Consider the following 17260-nt stretch of genomic DNA (forward strand, 5'->3'; position numbering starts at 1 on the left):
GAGGCTCCTCTGAGCAACCTGACCTAGCAGAGGATGTCCCTGCTGACTGCAGGGGGGCTGGACTGGATGAGCTTCAGAGGTCTCTTCCAACCCAAACCATTTTATGATTACTGAGGTGTCTCACAGAAGACAGCACAGGTCTCATTCCTGAGTGAAAAGGTAACATCTAACCCTGTCAGCACCCTTCCAGCTGCAGGTGATCTGATCACAGATCACAGGGTGTTAGGGTTTGGAAGGAAGCTCCAGAGATCATCAAGTCCAACTCCTCTGCCAGAGCAGGACCACAGAATCTAGCACAGGTCACACAGGAATGCATCCAGATGGCTCTGGAAAGTCTCCAGAGAAGGAGACTCCACAACCTCTCTGGGCAGCCTGTTCCAGTGCTGTGGGACCCTCACAGATCTAATGACATTATTCTCAGCTTCACACCTGGAACCTGGTAACTGTAGGTCTTTCTTTCCCCATGCCCTACAGAAGGTCTTTTGAAAGAGGATACAACCTGTGCCATGGTTATTCAGGGGTAGACACAGCAGAAGGAAAACTCTACTTAAGGAAAAGAGGTCTTAAATCTGTGCTGAGAGAATGAAAGGGAGTTGAAGCTCAACCATTTCCTACAGTTTGTGAACTGATAAAAGGATTATAACAGAATCACAGAAACATTCAGGTTGGAAAAGACCCTCAGGATCACCAAGTCCAACCCAGAACCCTGCTCTACAAGGTTCACCCCTAAGCCATATCCCCAAGCACCACATCCAAACCACCTTTAAACACATCCAGGGTTGGTGACTCCACTGTGGGAACACCAGTGACGAGCGGTGTGAGCAATCTGGCAGTGCAGGCCTAGAGCCTGACATGGTGGTAGGCCATGCTCAGCAGAAGTGCAGGGCCAGCTAGCAGTGTAGCAAAACAGTGCTGTGCCTGCAGCATGTAACTAAAACAAGAGGCTGGTAGCTAGAAACATAGTGAGTTATCTTGGGACAGCAGGACATGCACCTGCATCAACAAACCTCGCGTGTCATCCATAGCTGGAGCAATAATCTACAATAGTGTGATGTGTGGTCACTCATAGGGGACCAATGAGTCCATGCCAACAAGGCACACCAAGCTTATATAAATTGTAGCAGTTTCCTTGCTACACACTTCTTCTTTTTCTGCCTGTCCTGTCTCCTCTCCTTCCATGCTTTGCTGTGCCATGCTTTCACCACAGGCCTGAGCCATGGGCCTGCAATACTGGAACAATAAAGGATCAGTACCGATCATATTGGTCAGCCGTATTGATTCCAAGAACCTCCGTCGTCACCAAATCTGGCTGAACTCCACCACCTCCCTGGGCAGCACATTCCAATACCTGACCACTCTTGCTTTGAAAAACATTCTCTTAAGGTCCAGTCTAAACCTACCCAGTCACAGCTTGAGATCCTCTTGTTCTATCACTAATTACCTGTGAGAAGAGACCAGCACCAGCCTCTCCACAACCTCCTTTGAGGTAGTTGTAAAAGGTAATGAGGTCTCCCCTCAGCCTCCTCTTTTCCAAACTAGCCATCTCCAGCTCTTTATCAGATTTATTCTCCAGGCCCTTCCTCAGCTTCCTTGTCCTCCTCTGCCCTGGCTCCAGCACCTCCACATCTCTCTTGTATTGAGGTGCCCAAAACTGGACACAATACTCAAGGTGTGGCCTCACCAGAGCTGAGTACAAGGGGACAATCCCCTCCCTGCTCCTGCTGGACACAGCATTCCTAATCCATGCCAGGATGCCATTGGCTGTCTTGGCCACCTGGGCAAGAAAGGACTCCTTTTTTTGTGTGTGGGGAGCTGCAGTCAAAGATGACAGTATCACAGTACATTAGAGGTTGGAAGGGACCATCCATGCAGCCTGCTGCACACCCAGAGTCAGCCCAGCACATGTGGCTCCAGCAGCCCTACCTCCCATGTGCTGCACAGATGGCCTCTACGCACGCGAGGAGGCAGGAGCGTGAGATGTGCAGGGGCACAAGCCCAGCACTCAGACTGGGAATTTCTGGTCATCTGACAGCCCAGAGGAAGCTTTTGTTCTTTCCCCAGCAGCCACAGTTCTCATGTAAAAGTACCAATCAACAGCTTCTCATCAGGGAAACTCCAAGGTATGTCAGTTCCAATCACGTTAACCATTGATAATTTGAAACGTTTCTGAAGTGTCTTTTTGAAGCTCTCCAGCAGCTCTTTCATGTTCCAACACAAGGGGAGGATCTACTCCTTCACTCCCAGAAGAGCTACTTTCAAGACTTACTCCACCATACCTCAGCAGTGCTGAAGCTGAAACGTGTCCAGCACTTTCAGGAGGTCACAAGACTTTTCCTGGGGTGCATCAAGAAATGTCCAGCAGGTCTAGGGAGGTTCTTCCCTCCTCCACTCTGCCCTGGTGAGACCACACCTGGAATACTGTGTCCAGTTTCGGGCTCCCCAGTTCAAGAGAGACAGAGAAGTGCTGGGCAGAATCCAACAAAGAGGGTGATGAGGGGGATTAGGGGACTTGAGCATCTCCCCTATGAAGAGAGGGGCTGTTTAGTCTTGAGAAGACTGAGAGGGGATCTGATCAATATCTACCAATATCTGAGGGGTGGGTGTCAAGTGGAGGGGGTCAAGCTCTTTTGGGTGGTGTGCAACAATAAGCCAAGGAACAAGAGGTACAAGCTTGAACATAGAAGATTTCACTTCAACATGAGGAGAAACTTACAGTGAAGGTGAGAGTGCCCAGAGAGGTTGTGAAGTCTTCTTCTCTGGACACATTCAAAGCCCATCTGGATGCATTCCTGTGTGGACTGCCCTGGGTGATCCTGCTCTGGCAGGGGGGGTTGGATTTGATCTCTGGAGGTCCTTTCTGACCTCTAATGTACTGTGGTACTGTGAACATCTGATAGTGAGTCTTTGGCTTCAGAAAAGCCTCAAAGAAATCCTGGGCACTGTAGATCAGTTCCATAGGAAGCTCTCCTAAGGCTACAGACTATTATTCAAAATCAACTACCAAAAGTACTTACCACCACCCCCCCCAACAGTTCAGACAGAAGGTCAATGAGAGAGCAGTGGCAGCTCCATCCCACTCAGAGCATCCACATTGTTACTGCATGGAACTGCAGTGGCTGAGTGGCAAAGTGCAAGGCCCTGGGCCTAGGTCAGGGCAATCCTCAATATCAGTCCTGGCTGAGGGAGGATGAGATTGAGAGCAGCCCTGCAGAAATGGACCTGGGGGTGCTGGTGGATGAGAAGATAGACAGGAGCCAACAAAGGACACTTGCAGCCCAAAAGAACAATGGCAGCCTGGGCTGCATCAAAAGCAGCATGGCCAGAGATGGAGAGAGGGAATCCTGCCCCTCTGCTCTGGGGAGACCTCACCTGCAGTGCTGTGCCCAGCTCTGGAGCCCTCAACACAGGAAGGACATGGACCTGATGGAGCAGGTCCAGAGGAGGGCCATGAAAATGATCAGGGGGTTGGAGCATCTCTGCTACAAGGACAGGCTGAGGGAACTGGGGGTGTTCAGCTTGGAGAAGAGAAGGCTCTGGGGAGGCCTCATAGGCATCTTCCAGTACCTGAAGGGGACTACAAGAAAGCTGGGGAGGGACTGAAGGGTTTGTAGTGACAGGACAAGGGGCAGTGATTTGAAACTGGAGCAGAGTAGATTTAGTTTGGACATCAGGGAAAGTTCTTACAGTGAAGGTGGTGAAACACTGGAACAGGTTGCTTGGAGATGTGGTGGAGGTCCCAACCCTGCAGACATTCAAGGTCAAACTTGATGGGGCCCTGAGCAACCTGATCTAGTTGTCCCTTGCTGACTGTGGGGAAGTTGGAGAAAATGACCTTCAAGGGTCCCTACCAACCTGATGCATTCTATGATCTCATGATTCTACTAAGCAAGAGAGAAGTCTATCACCCAAGAATGCTTTCTGACCTTAAAAACTCTTCTAAGTTCCTCACCATACACTGCTGTTATGTTCACTTGTTTCACAACCAACACCTGGGCAGCTGTTCCAGCTGGAATTCATCTCATCTGGGAATTTGATCTGATAGTGTGCCATTCCCAGCAGCTGCTCTGCAAATAAATCACTCAATGTATTTTTTTAACTCCCCAGTCTGATTTCTTGTCTCCTGCAGCAGTTTGGCACAGTTCATACACCTGATTATAGGGTATTCCACTACACTGCCATTCAGCATTTCATCTAGGCTAACAGAGGCAGATGATACATCCAGGCACAAACAACACCCACACTAATTAATTACTAGCAAATGATATGTTTCAGACCTTTATGGCAGTGTTGAAATAATGCATAACAACATTCTCACATGGAAACACTCATGCTCCCAGTGGCACAGAAATATTATGCAAACTCTCCCCTTCATGAAAAGCAAGATCATACAATCCCAGAATGGCTCAGGTTGGAAGAGACCTCAGAGATCATCTCCTCCAACCTCCTCACCATGGGCAGGGACACCTCTCAACTACACTCAGCTGCTCAAGGCCTCATCCAACCTGGCCTTCAACACCTCCAGAGAAGGGCCACAATGATGATCAGGGGGCTGAAGCATCTCTGCTGTAAGGACAGGCTGAGGGAGCTGGGGTTGTTCAACCTGGAGAAGAGAAGGCTCCAGGCAGACCTAAGAGCAACCTTCCAACACCTGAAGGAGGCTCCAAGAAGACTGCAGAGGGACAGGACGAGGGGCAATGGTTTGAAATGAGAGCAGAGCAGATTTAGATCAGACACTAGGAACAAGTTCTTTAGCATGAGGGTGGTGGAACACTGCAACAGGTAGCCCAGGAAGGGAGTTGAGGCTTCATGGCTGAAGCTGTTTGAGGTCAGGCTGGCAACCTGCTCTAGTGGAGGATGTCCTGACTGACTGCAGGGAGGTTGGACTGGATGACCTTTGGAGGTCCCTTCCAACCCAAGCCACTCTCTGATTCTATGATACTTTGAACAGCACATCCACTTTGCCAGCATTGGAAATGCTGAAGATCTTTTCACTCAAAGCTCATGCACCCCTGATGCTCTGTTATAATACAGATGTTACACTGATGGTAGATTCACCCCAAGCAATGCTTCCAGGACGAGATGCAAGCAAAGTCGTTTATTACATTACATAGCAAAGCTGTGTAGTCTCTCAGAAGGCACATGTGTCACATCTGAATTGGTTGTTTTCTACTGGCATGCCTGTAATTAAGGCATACAATAGGTCAAAACAACAAAACAGTATTTTAACACATCCAACCAAACTCTGCCTAGTTCCTCTCCTTCAGCTACAAGGTGCTTACATTCTTTTCAGAGTCAAAGACAAACCATAGCTTTCTCTAACTTGAGCAACCCCTTCCTACAATGCTCTTCACAACACACTTCATTTTCTCTTTCATTTTCACTCTTTACCAATGGTCAAAGCTTTGTCTACAGGGCAAAACTAAATAATTGCTGCCAAGTGGGTACAACCAACTGGATTTCCTTTGTCTACACTTGTAGCATGAGACAGAGCCTGCTCTAGGTCAGCTGCACCCTTTGTTGTCAACGACTGCCAACAGCAGTTCCCTTTAGTGCACACCAAGGAGAGCTGAAACAATTTGGAAAGAATGATTTAAGCTGAGTAGGTCCCACCTGGCTCCTCCAGAACACACACAGAGGGCACAGCCAAGGCAAGAACACCACTTGGGAACTGCTGGGGAAATTAGCAGGAAAACCCCACCAGATCTGGCAAGGGGACTGAGAGCATCTGAAGGTACTTACATTTTGTGACCAAAACAAGCCCTGATTCAACTGCCTTGCCAGTTACCAGAGAGACAGAGCTGTCTATTCCTCCTTCACTTTGTCAGAAGGCAGTCTCTGATGAACAGAATAGTGCCAATACCTCATTTTAGTTATTTGACAGGAAAAAAAAAAACCAACATCCTGAGCCTTAGCAACTGGAAGAAAACATCATGATTGTTTGAAAGGGATCCTACCACTTGCCCTGGGCAACTCCAACTAATGCAGACATCTACCGTGGCTTTAATCATGTCAACATTCCCCTCTCACACTTAACAGCCAGAAGAATTACAAACTGCTTGGATGGATGCAGCACACTGTCATTAGGCTGGCAATTAAATCCCTTTTCTGAGACTGTTATGACCTGAGTCACCCACATCTGCAAATATCTGTACATCTTGTGTAACAGCTGGCCTCAGATCCTGACACAACGAAGCAAAAAGGCCGTTCCTTAATGGCTCCCATGTTATTTTGGGCTTACAGTTGCATGATGACAGCAGCTTCTCAAAACAGCCCATGAATCAGAATTTATTATCCAATTTGTCATGTGGGATTTTCTTAACTCTAAGCCAAGAGAGAGACAACAAATCCAGGTCATTGTTGTTGTTGCATGAATCAAAATTAACCACCTGCTCACACGTTGCTCTTTTGACACGGAAAAGCAATTTGGGCTCAGAGACTTTTGACACGTGCAGCATTCCCCAGTTACCCTCCACACCTGGGAGAAAACACTCTCCAATAGCATCACTTCTCATGCCAGACTGGCTTAACTTAAACAAACAAACCAAAACAACCACCACCACAACAAAAAAAGCCCCAACGAGGCCATCCCACAGGCTCCAACATCAGTAATTACACATGAGAAGGACAATGCAACTGCAGCATGCAAGGCTGTGCTGACAGTCAGTGAGACCTGGACAGGCTGGAGAGTCAGGCTTTGAGGAACTGAATGAAATCCAACAAGGACAAGGGGGGAGTCTTGTGTCTGGGAAAAAACAACCCCGTGGAGCAGTAGAGGTCGAGGACTGACCTGCTGGAGAGCAGCTTTAGAGAAAGAGAGCTGGGAGTCCTGGTGGACAACAGGATGCCCATGAGCCCTTGTGGCCAAGGCGGCCAATGGCAGCCTGGGGTGGATTAGAAAGGCTGTGATTAGTAGGTCTAGAGAGGTTCTCCTCCCCCACTACTCTGCACTGGTGAGGCCACATCTGGAATATTGCATTCCGTTCTGGACCCCTCAGTTCAAGAAGGGCCATAGGGAACTGCTTGAGGGAGTCCAGCACAGAGCCACCAAGCTGCTGAAGGCAGTGGAACATCTGCCTGTGAGGAACAGGCTGAGGGAGCTGGGGCTCTTGAGCTTGGAGCAGAGGAGCCTGAGGGGTGCCCTCATTCCTGGTGACAAAGATGTGCAGGGCAGTGTGGGGGAGGACAGAGCCAGGCTCTGCTCAAGGATGTCCAAGGACAGGACAAGGGGCACTGGGGGCAAGCTGGAGCAGAGGAGGTGCCACAGGAACAGAAGGGAAAACTTTTTCCCTGTGAGGGTACCAGAGCCCTGGAGCAGGCTGCCCAGAGAGATTGTGGAGTCTCCTTCTCTGGGAGACATTGCAAACCCTCCTGGATGTGTTCCTGCATGACCTGCCCTGGGTGATCCTGCTCTGGTAGGAGGTTGGACTGGATGGTCTCTGGAGGTCCCTTCCAACCCATGATATTCTGTGGTTCTGATCACAAAGCAAGCTAGGAAACTGCTTCAAATGCACAACCACCAAGTTTCTTTAAAGGGCTTACTTTAAGGTGGACTGCTCCAAGTAACTCACAACCATCTACAGCAAGCACCTGCATCCACAGCACAAGAGGAGCAAGCCAATGCCCCAAGCCCTGCCCCAGCAGAACCTGGCACACTGCAGGCAGTACCTCTTTGATCCTCTTCACAAGGGCATTCTGATCGAAGGCAACTGCTTCTGCACACTGGTGAAGATGATCTTGGTACCGTAGACAAAGCTGTAGCACCTGCTGGGGGTCCAGCTTCTCCAGTTTGGTGTTGGTGGGAGAGGTCTGCCCACTGAGGAGGCCTATGAGGCAAGGGGAGGAATAAAGTTAATCTGATTGTTCCTGTCACCAGCTTATCTGCCAGGCAAGAAGCACAAGAACAAATCCAGAAGAAAAGCTTTGTAAGGTGTAATGAAAAACTGATTACAGAATCAACCAGGTTGGAAGAGACCCCCAAGATCATCAAGTTTAACAAACCACCCAACTCTAACTAATCAACTAGACCATGGCACTAAGTACCTCATGCATTCTTAAACACCTCCAGGGAGGCTGATCCCACCACCTCCCTGGAGGTGCCCATATTCCAATGGGCAACCTCCCACTCTGTGAAAAACTTCTTTTTAAGACCAAGCCTGAACTTCCTCCTGCACAGCTTGAGAATGTGTTCTTCTGTTCTGTTGATGGGTGCCTGGGAGAAGACACCGATCTCCACCTGGCTACAACCTCCCTTCAGGTAGCTCTAGAGAGCAATAAGGTCTCCCCTGAACCTCCTCTTCTCCAGGCTGAACACCCCCAGCTCCGTCAGTCTCTCCTCGCAGGGCTGTGCTCCAGGTCCCTCCCCAGCTTTGTTGCCCTTATCTGGACACCTTCCAGCATCTCAACATCTTTCTTGAATTGAAGGTCCCAGAACTGGACACAGCACTCAAGGTGTAGCCTAACCAGTGCTGAGTACAGGGGCAGAATGACTTTCCTAGTCCTACTGAATTGACCTTAGCAATGTAATAATGAAGGCTAAAAGTAGGAAGGGCCTACACTGAACATTTATGGCTGTTAGGGCTTAGAGCAGTACAAAGAACATGCAGCTTAGCCCTGCTTGCCAGAACTTCAAGGTCCATCAGCTTGGGTTTCAGTGATCTGTTGTATAAACTGAGTCCTGAGTCCCATCAGCTGGGAAAAATGAATGCCCCACCTCATTTGTGTATGCCAGGAGGTGAAGGAGGGGAGATCTGCATTCCCATAGGGGCATAAGGCTCAAACTGTTTTCAGTAAATGCATGCTGTCAAAATAAGAGCTCCAAAAATTCACTGTTCCCCACCACACACACTTGAATATAAAGTGATCCACCTCAGTTCAGTTATTAGGGGTGAAATGTCCCTGGTTTGCCTACTTTGACTCTTTTTAAGCTTCATAACACCCTCATCTTTTAAGGTTTATTTATTTTACAGCATACTTTTTTGAGGGGGGAAGGTTGGGCATTAAGGTCCTTTCCTACTTGGATGACCAAGTTTCACCAAAACCAACCAACAAGGTATTAGATTTAAAATTGGGACACTGGTAATAGTATCATAGTATCACTCAGGGTTGGAAGGGACCACAAAGATCATCTAGTTCCAAGCCCCCTGCCATGGGCAGGGACACCCCACACTAGATCAGGCTGGCCACAGCCTCATCCAGCCTGGGCTTAAACACCTCCAGGGACGGGGCCCCAACCACCTCCCTGGACAACCCATTCCAGGGCTTCACCACTCTCATGGTGAAGAACTTCCTCCTCACCTCCAGCCTGAATCTCCCCACCTCCAGCTTCATTCCATTCCCCCTAGTCCTATCACTCCCTGAGATCCTAAGTCCCTCCCCAGACTTCTTGTAGGCCCCCTTCAGATACTGGAAGGCCACAATTAGGTCACCTCAGAGCCTTCTCTTCTCCAGACTGAACAGCCCCAACTCCTTCAGTCTGTCCTCATAGGAGAGGTGCTCCAGCCCTCTGATCCAGATGAGCAAAAAAAATGTCCAGAGACATTTCTCTTACCCACTGTTTGTTGCCTGCACAACACAATTTGAGAATCTTTGCTGAGCTCAAGTATGTGTGCACCATACTGAGTGCTTTCCCCAGAGCTGCTGGAAGAGCTGATGCTAAACTCTACTGCCATAGGGTTAGGGGTTTGGGGTTTTTTTGCCATTTCATTTATTCACTTTCATTTCATTTCATTTTCCTTCAGCATTAGTACAACTTTTTTCCTTGCTGAGACACCATCTATAACAAACAGCACAGACACACAATCTGCTTTGCCCAAAACATCTACTGAGCTATGCAAACTGAATTCGGTGACTGCACCCCTGTGCCCTCTGAGATTCTCTGTTTATAGGCAGAAGAAAAAGACACTGAAATAGCAAATGTAAGCAAATACCACACAAAGGAATTCAAAAGTATTAAGTGCCAGGTATTTGTATTGCAAAAGTCCTTCTAAGAATGGACCTCACTGGGAAATGGAAACTATTTTGGATGCCCCCCCATGCCTATTGGAAGCCAGAACTGGTAACATGGAGTTCTTGCCAAAACACAAGAACAAGATAGAAACCAAGACATAAGACAGAAGCATCTTATGAAAGTTAAACCTCCTTGAAAACATTCACAGACAGAAGTGAGAATAAAACTAGGACAGCAACTTCCTTCCAACCCCTGAAGGGATCCTCCAGGAAGATTGCAGAGGGACTTTTCTTGAGGGTGTCTAGAGACAGGACAAGGGGGAATGGTTTGAAGCTGAGGGAGAGCAGGGCTAGACTGCATCTGAGGAAGTTCTTCAGTATAAGGCTGGTAAGACTCTGGAACAGGCTGCCCAGGGAGGCTCTGGTTGCCTCCTGCCTGGGGGTGTTGAAGGCCAGGTTGGATGAGGCCTTGAGCAGCTGAGTGTAGTTGAGAGGTGTCCCTGCCCATGGTGGGGAGGCTGGAGTAGATGAGCTCTGAGGTCCCTTCCAGCCTGAGCCATTTTATGATTCTATGATTTTTTTTCTGTTTTAGAAAAGAAAAAATAAGTCAGCTCAAATAAAACCTTAGGTCCACAATATCAACTGCAAATCTTTCAAGCTTGCTTTCAGCTGCAGTGCAAACATTTAACAGGAGCAATCCCACTGAAGGCAGTTAAGACTTTGTTCAAATGTGTTATGTTACATTTTCTACTGCTTCTCAATTTGTTCATTTGGATCTCCTATCAAATTATCCTGTCAGGATAAATGGCCAAATAATGTTTTCAGCTTTTAATATGTTGAATGTTCACACAGGAACGAAGAGCTCACCACACACCCCAGGCGGTTCCCCTGCCGCTGTCCTGATCAAATACACGATGCTGTAAACCAACTAATTGTCTTTTATTACTAATCTCTCACCAACCTCAAGAGGAGGAAGAAAATTAGACTCTGTTTAAGAGATGTAATTAACCAGATGTGTGTATTTTGGCCAGCTTACGGTCCTTAGGAGAATGGAGAAGCTGAACAGGCCAAGGACTGCCAAATGAGCCTTAAAGGAATATACTACTGAGACTTATTTACTTACTGCCCTGTGCAGGTTACATAATGCTAAAAGCAAAATTAACTAACTGCAAGGAGCCTCTCATTCACTACCCAGAAAAACACAGGCTCAAATTAAGGGAGACATTAACTCTTCAGCTAGAATTCTTTCAGAAGAAGGCCAAGGTGGAAATACAATCCAGTACAAATGTTTGGACTAGCAATAAAAACAAGCAGCATATGCTCCTTAAAGATAGACCAGAGTATTAGCTTGGGTGATGTAGTATCCCCACTAGATAGGAGCCAAAGAAATTAGCTTCTTTAAAGACCTCTGGGGGCCTGCTGACATTGCCAAGGCTTGGAGTTTCAACTTGCATGAAAGGAAGAGGTAAAGAGCAGCATGGAAAGGGATGTGCAGCCTTGCACTGGTTTGAAATTCCCACTGCCACAAACTCCATCCACCACGTTCTGTTGCTCACAGGAGCCACTCACACTACAAACATTAACATTTCCTTACCATCAACATCCTCCTCTACTCCACTCCCATGAGGTCCCACTTGGAGTACTGCAACCTAGCAGCTCTGGGGCCTCCAGCACAAGACAGACATGAACCTGTTGGAGCAGGTCCAAAGGAGGGTCAGAAAAATGGTCAGAGACCTTACTGTGGCCTTTTCATAGTTAAAGGGGGGGCTTGTAAAACAGACCAAGAGAGACTTCTTACCTGCAGCAACAGGACAGAGGACAATGGTTTTAAATGGAAAGAGGGTAGGCTTAGATGAGACAGAAGAAAGACTTTATGAGAGTGATGAGACCCTAAAGCAGCTTTTCCAGAGGAGCTGCAGATGCCCCATCATTGGAAATGTTCAAGGCTATGTTTGATGGGGCTTTGAGCAACCAGATCTAGTGGAAGGTGTCCCTGCTCAAAGGAGGAATGTTGGACTAGATGATCTTGGAAAGTCCCTTCCAACCCAAACCATTCAATGACTTTATTACTGCACTGCATTTTATTTTGCAGCAAGTCAGTAGCTTTGCTCCAGAAGAGCAGCTGACAATAGTCTTCTTGAAATTTCATGGGAGAGAGACTGCAACCACTCAGATCCCAGTCAGGGAAGTCCAGGGGGTAGAAATGGAGAGATGCAGGGCTAGAAAGGACCATCTCCATGCAACAGAACCCAGGTCTCTTCCCTTCTTCCCCTCCTCAGCAGCAGGTAGTGAGCCCAAACTGGTTTTCCACATCTCCTCCATGAGCTCTGCACTCAAGGGACAGCAGCATACTTCCTTTCACCTATGAAAAACCAGAGACCCACTGGAAAAATCCTGAACCAAAACTGACACACAGAAAAGGGCAGGGGTTTAAAAATGGTTTGCTGGTGTCCTTTGTTCCTACACTAACAGAAAGTTGAGGAGATATCTAAAAACCTCTAGTAATTCAGCACTGAGAAAACTTCACTTCCAGGGCAGCATTGCAAACCTCCAGGTACCACCAAACACCTCTCCTCTTGGAAATCACAGCTTCTTATTCAAGCCTTGGCTCACACTGTGAACTCTCCACTGAACAGGGCCATCCCTCAGCGACTGCTCTACACATGATTACTCTTACAAGTGCCAAAGGGGGAGAGACAAAAGTCACTGAGTGGTTCAGGCTCACTCCTGAAAGCCACAACTTGAATCAGAATCCTAGATTGCCTCAGGTTGGAAGAGATCTCAGAGCTCATCTCCTCCAAGCTCCCCACCATGAGCAGGGACACCTCTCAACTAGACTCAGCTGCTCAAGGCCTCATCCAACCTGGCCTTCAACACTCCCAGGCAGGAGGCTGGAAGGCAGATCTAAGGTCCCCCTGGAGTCTTCTCCTCTTCTCCAGGCTGAACAATCCCAGCTCCCTCAACCTGTGTTCACAGCAGAGGTGCTTCAGCCCTTGGATCATCTTTGTGGCCTCTGCTGCACTCACTCCAACACCTCTGTGTCCTCCTCCTGCTGGGGACAGCAGACCTGGAGGCAGTGTTGGAGGTGGGGTTTGAGCACAGCAGAGTCAAGGGGCAGAATCCTCCCTCTTGCCCTGATGCCCACACTCCTCTGGCTGCAGCCTAGCACTTCTGGGCTGCCTTCTGGGCTGCAGTTAGTCACCCACAGACCTCAGAGCAACTAACTGCTCTGCTCCTACCTTGTCCTCACCAAGGAATAGCTGTCCCTGTGATTTTCTCCATGTGATTATTACTCACTGCCCCAGGAGAGCATATTTCTGCTGATAAATGGGAAGAAAACCACCTACAGTTTTAACTTCTTACTAAACTAAATACTCATTTTTCAAGCTTTTGGTTCTCTCCCAAAGAAGGAAGTACCCCAGGAATCATCTTTACACTGCTTGAAACCTCAAGAAGAGGCTGCTTGGCCGATGAGTGATGCAACATCCCCCAGTGTGGAGGGTCTTGTGGCTTGGGGAAAACGAAGCTGGGGTAACAGAAGGACTACTGCAGAGCTTTAGCACATGGACCAGAAATGCTCTGGCAACTGCCAAAATTGCACAATCCTGACTCTCCAATTCCACTGTCAAACAAATAAGAAGACAGATCACATTCTGCGCCTGCCACGGTGAAGAGAAGTCAAGATCTCCCACCCGGCTTGGATACATCTGATCAATAAAGAGCAGGCCCACAAAGGTAGATAAGGAGCATCTGAGACAAAGGAAGGCTCAGACTGCAGCTCTGAAACAGTGCTTCAGACAAAACCAAGCCATACAGCAAGCATGCTGTGCATGGACAAACACCATCCATCACTACTAGGCCAGCTGAACCAGGGACCTGACAAATCCATGGATGTTTCCATATTCTTTGGCACGGCAGAGGCATGTTCAAACCATTTTCCCCCTACTTAGTCATCTCCTTGTTGGTTCCAGGTCAAAATACACTTCCAACAAATCATATCCTACTGAGCAGGAGAAAGCTGTTGCTTTCAAAAAAACCCCAAACCCCAACAAAACCCCCACAACACTTTCATGATTTGAAGTACTTGGAAAGAAAAAGGATGCTATGCTTTAATGATTCTACATAGTCTCAGAACACAATGACCCACCAGAGTTATGCTCTGCTCCTTTAATGGGTGATCCCAGCAACCACCTGAGTGGTCTCCAACCTGAGTAGTACTCATTCCTGCCTGACTTCTAGATAAGCACTTGGCAAGCCCCTTTTCAACCACTAATGGTAGACACTGCTGAAGGTAAACTAATAGGTCCACAGCTGGGAATTTATTGTTGCAGGCAGCCAAGTGAACTATGCTGTGGTTGGTCTTGTTGCTCATTTTAAGGTCAGAAAGGGTTGCTGTCATCAACTAACCAAGCTCTCTGTGGAGGGGACTTTAAAAGCAACTTCATCTGTCATCAGACCAGAAGTCTACCCACAATACTGCTTCCAGTGTTTGACAGCAGTGGACATTTAGAAAACAACATCTTCATCAGTGGTTCTTCATCTTCTACAAAATTCCTGTCTCCAAAAGCTGTTAATTAAAATTACAGGCACAAAACACTGTACTCAGCTATTGAACTAATCCTGTTCCAGAGGCTCCCCAGGAGCCAGCATGTCCTCATGCAGCCCAGAAGGCAGCTGTGTGCTGGGCTGCAGCCAGAGGAGTGTGGGCAGCAGGGCAATAGAGGGGATTCTGCCCCTTGACTCTGCTCTGCTCAGACCCCACCTCCAATCCTGCCTCCAGTTCTGGTGTCCCCAGCAGAAGGAGGACAGAGAGCTGTTGGAGAGAAGGACACAAAGATGATCCAAGGGCTGGAGCACCTCTGCCATGAGAAGAGACTGAGGGAGCTGGGGGTGTTCAGCCTGGAGAAGACTCCAAGGGGACCGTATTGCTGCCTTCCAATTCCTGAAGGAATCCTCCAGGAAGGCTGCAGAGGGACTTTTCCTGAGGTGTCCAGAGACAGGACAAGGGGGAATGGTTTGAAGTCAAGGGAGAACAGGATTAGACTGGATTTTAGTAAGAATTTCCTCAGCCTGAGGGTGGTGAGACTCTGGAACAGGCTGCCCAGGGAGGTTGTGGCTGCTTCCTGCCTGGGGGTGTTGGATGAGGCCTTGAGCAGCTGAGTGTAGTTGAGAGGTGTCCCTGCCCATGGCAGGGAGGTTGGAGCAGATGATCTCTGAAGTCCCTTCCAGCCTGAGCCCATCTAGGATTCTGTGATTCTTTAGTTCACAGATTTAGAGATTGCATCAGGTAGGAATGGACCCTCAAGGGTCCATCTTGTGAAACCCCCTGCAGTGAGCAGGGACACCTCCAACTAGATCAGACTGTCCAGGGCCACATCGAGTCTGACCTTGAGCATCTCTAGGGATGGGGCCTCACCCCATAAAAAGCCCAAACTACTTTAAAATAACTATAATAATTTAAAAATAAATAAATGAAATCCCTGGTATTCACCCAGAATCTTTAAGCTCAGATATGTTGATGACCAACATGGTCTTCTTCACAGACTAGTTTCTTTTCTATAAGGCTGACTGCTGAAACCTATGATCACAATATGTCTTCACTCCAGGTTGGCTTTGCCAACTGGGTATTTTCAGTTCCTTTGAACTTTAATGGGGGGAGCACAAGGCCTGTAGGCAAACTGAATAGCTATTATGTGAGCAAAGAACATGTTTGTACTGTGGCAAGGAGCGTTGGCTGGAGCAGCAGATCTTCCCTCTACTTTGGAGTTGGTACCATGTGATGGGTTACTTCTGCATGGGTGACAGATGGGCTGGATATTCTCATCTTGTCACACATCACTGAACAGGCAACTTTACTGACTGCAGAGCTCAAATATGCTCTCCATAGGACTACTGCACCTCAGCCTTCTAACACAGTCTGAACCATTGTCGGTAGGACATTACCAAGTATATAAATCACCTCCCTTTTTGTTCCTCCGCTATTTGTCTTTTTAAAAGAAATAATTAAAAAATAAAGAAGATTCAACACTTTTGAGTCTCTAGTAAAATGCAGTTTGCTACAATTCTAAGACAAAACCCCTGCAGGTCTAGGGAGAGTCTCCTGCCCCGCTGCTCTGCCCTGCTGACACCACACCTGCATTACTGTGCCCAGGTTTGGGCTCCCAAAGTCAAGAGAGACAGGGATCTGCTGGAGAGAGTCCAACAGAGGCTACAAGGATGACTGGGGGACTTGAACATCTCTGCTGTGAGGAAAGACTGAGAGACCTGGAGCTATTTAGTCTGGAGAGGAGAAGGCTGAGAGGGCATCTGATCAATGTCAATAAATCTCTGAGGGGTGGGTGTCAAGACAAAGGTGCCAGGCTCTTTGTGGTGGTGCCCAGTGATAGGACAAGGAACAATGGGTAAGGCTGGAACACAGGAGACACTTCTGTGTGGTGAAGGTGCAAGAGCACTGGAGAAGGCCGCCCAGAGAGGTTGAGGAGTCTCCTTCTCTGGAGACTTTCTCCGGGTACATTCCTGTATGACCTGACCTGGGTGATCCTGCTCTGGTGGGGGGTTGGAATGGATGATCGCTGGAGGTTCCTTCCAACCCCTAATATTCTGTGACACTGTGACTCTCTGAAGCCTTTTACCAGCATGTCCTGGAATGGGTGCACTGGTCAGGAGTGGTAAAGTCCAACTGGGGCTGATGAAACTTTTAACATGACACAACCAATCCATCCATAGCTCCGTTCCTCACGTACTCCACAGCAATTCAGCATTTTCTCTTTTTTCTTAGAACAAGTTGAACTGGACTGTTTTGCTCATTAGGGTAAGTGGGTTAGTACAACTAACAGGCAAGTTAGTTAGTTAGTCCAACTAACCTAGCAAGTCCAACTGGGTAAAGCAGAGAAAGGCCTCCCCACTTCATTTAGCCTGTTTTAGCCTGGAGAAGAGGAGGCTCAGGGGTGACCTCATTGCTCTCTACAACTACCTGAAAGGTGATTGTGGCCAGGAAGGGGTTGGTCTCTTCTCTCTAGCAACCAGCACCAGAACAAGAGGACACAGTCTCAAGCTGCACCAGGGGAAGTTTAGACTCGAGGTGAGGAGAAAGTTCTTCACTGAGAGAATCGTTTGCCGTTGGAATGTGCTGCCCAGGGAGGTGGTGGAGTCACCGTCCCTGGAGGTGTTCAAGAGGGGATTGGACGTGGCACTTGGTGCCATGGTCTAGTCATGAGGTCTGTGGTGACAGGTTGGACTCGATGACCTTTGAGGTCTCTTCCAACCTTGGTGATACTGTGACTTCTCCTGTTAGGTACAAAGCAAGGAAGCAGCA

The 17260-nt window shown here is 48.2% G+C and overlaps 1 protein-coding gene across 1 annotated transcript in view; it reads right to left on the reverse strand.

Annotated features, from left to right (window-relative positions):
* The window catches only part of BORCS5 (BLOC-1 related complex subunit 5), a 53553-nt gene that overhangs the window by 10199 nt on the left and 26094 nt on the right, over positions 1-17260 (reverse strand). The window contains exon 3 of the mRNA XM_054173901.1: positions 7666-7823. Coding sequence (XP_054029876.1) covers positions 7666-7823 — 158 coding nt within the window. The remainder of the gene's footprint in view (positions 1-7665; positions 7824-17260) is intronic.

Source organism: Dryobates pubescens, chromosome 27, assembly GCF_014839835.1.
Source record: "Dryobates pubescens isolate bDryPub1 chromosome 27, bDryPub1.pri, whole genome shotgun sequence".
In the NCBI taxonomy this organism is placed as follows: Eukaryota; Metazoa; Chordata; class Aves; order Piciformes; family Picidae; genus Dryobates; species Dryobates pubescens.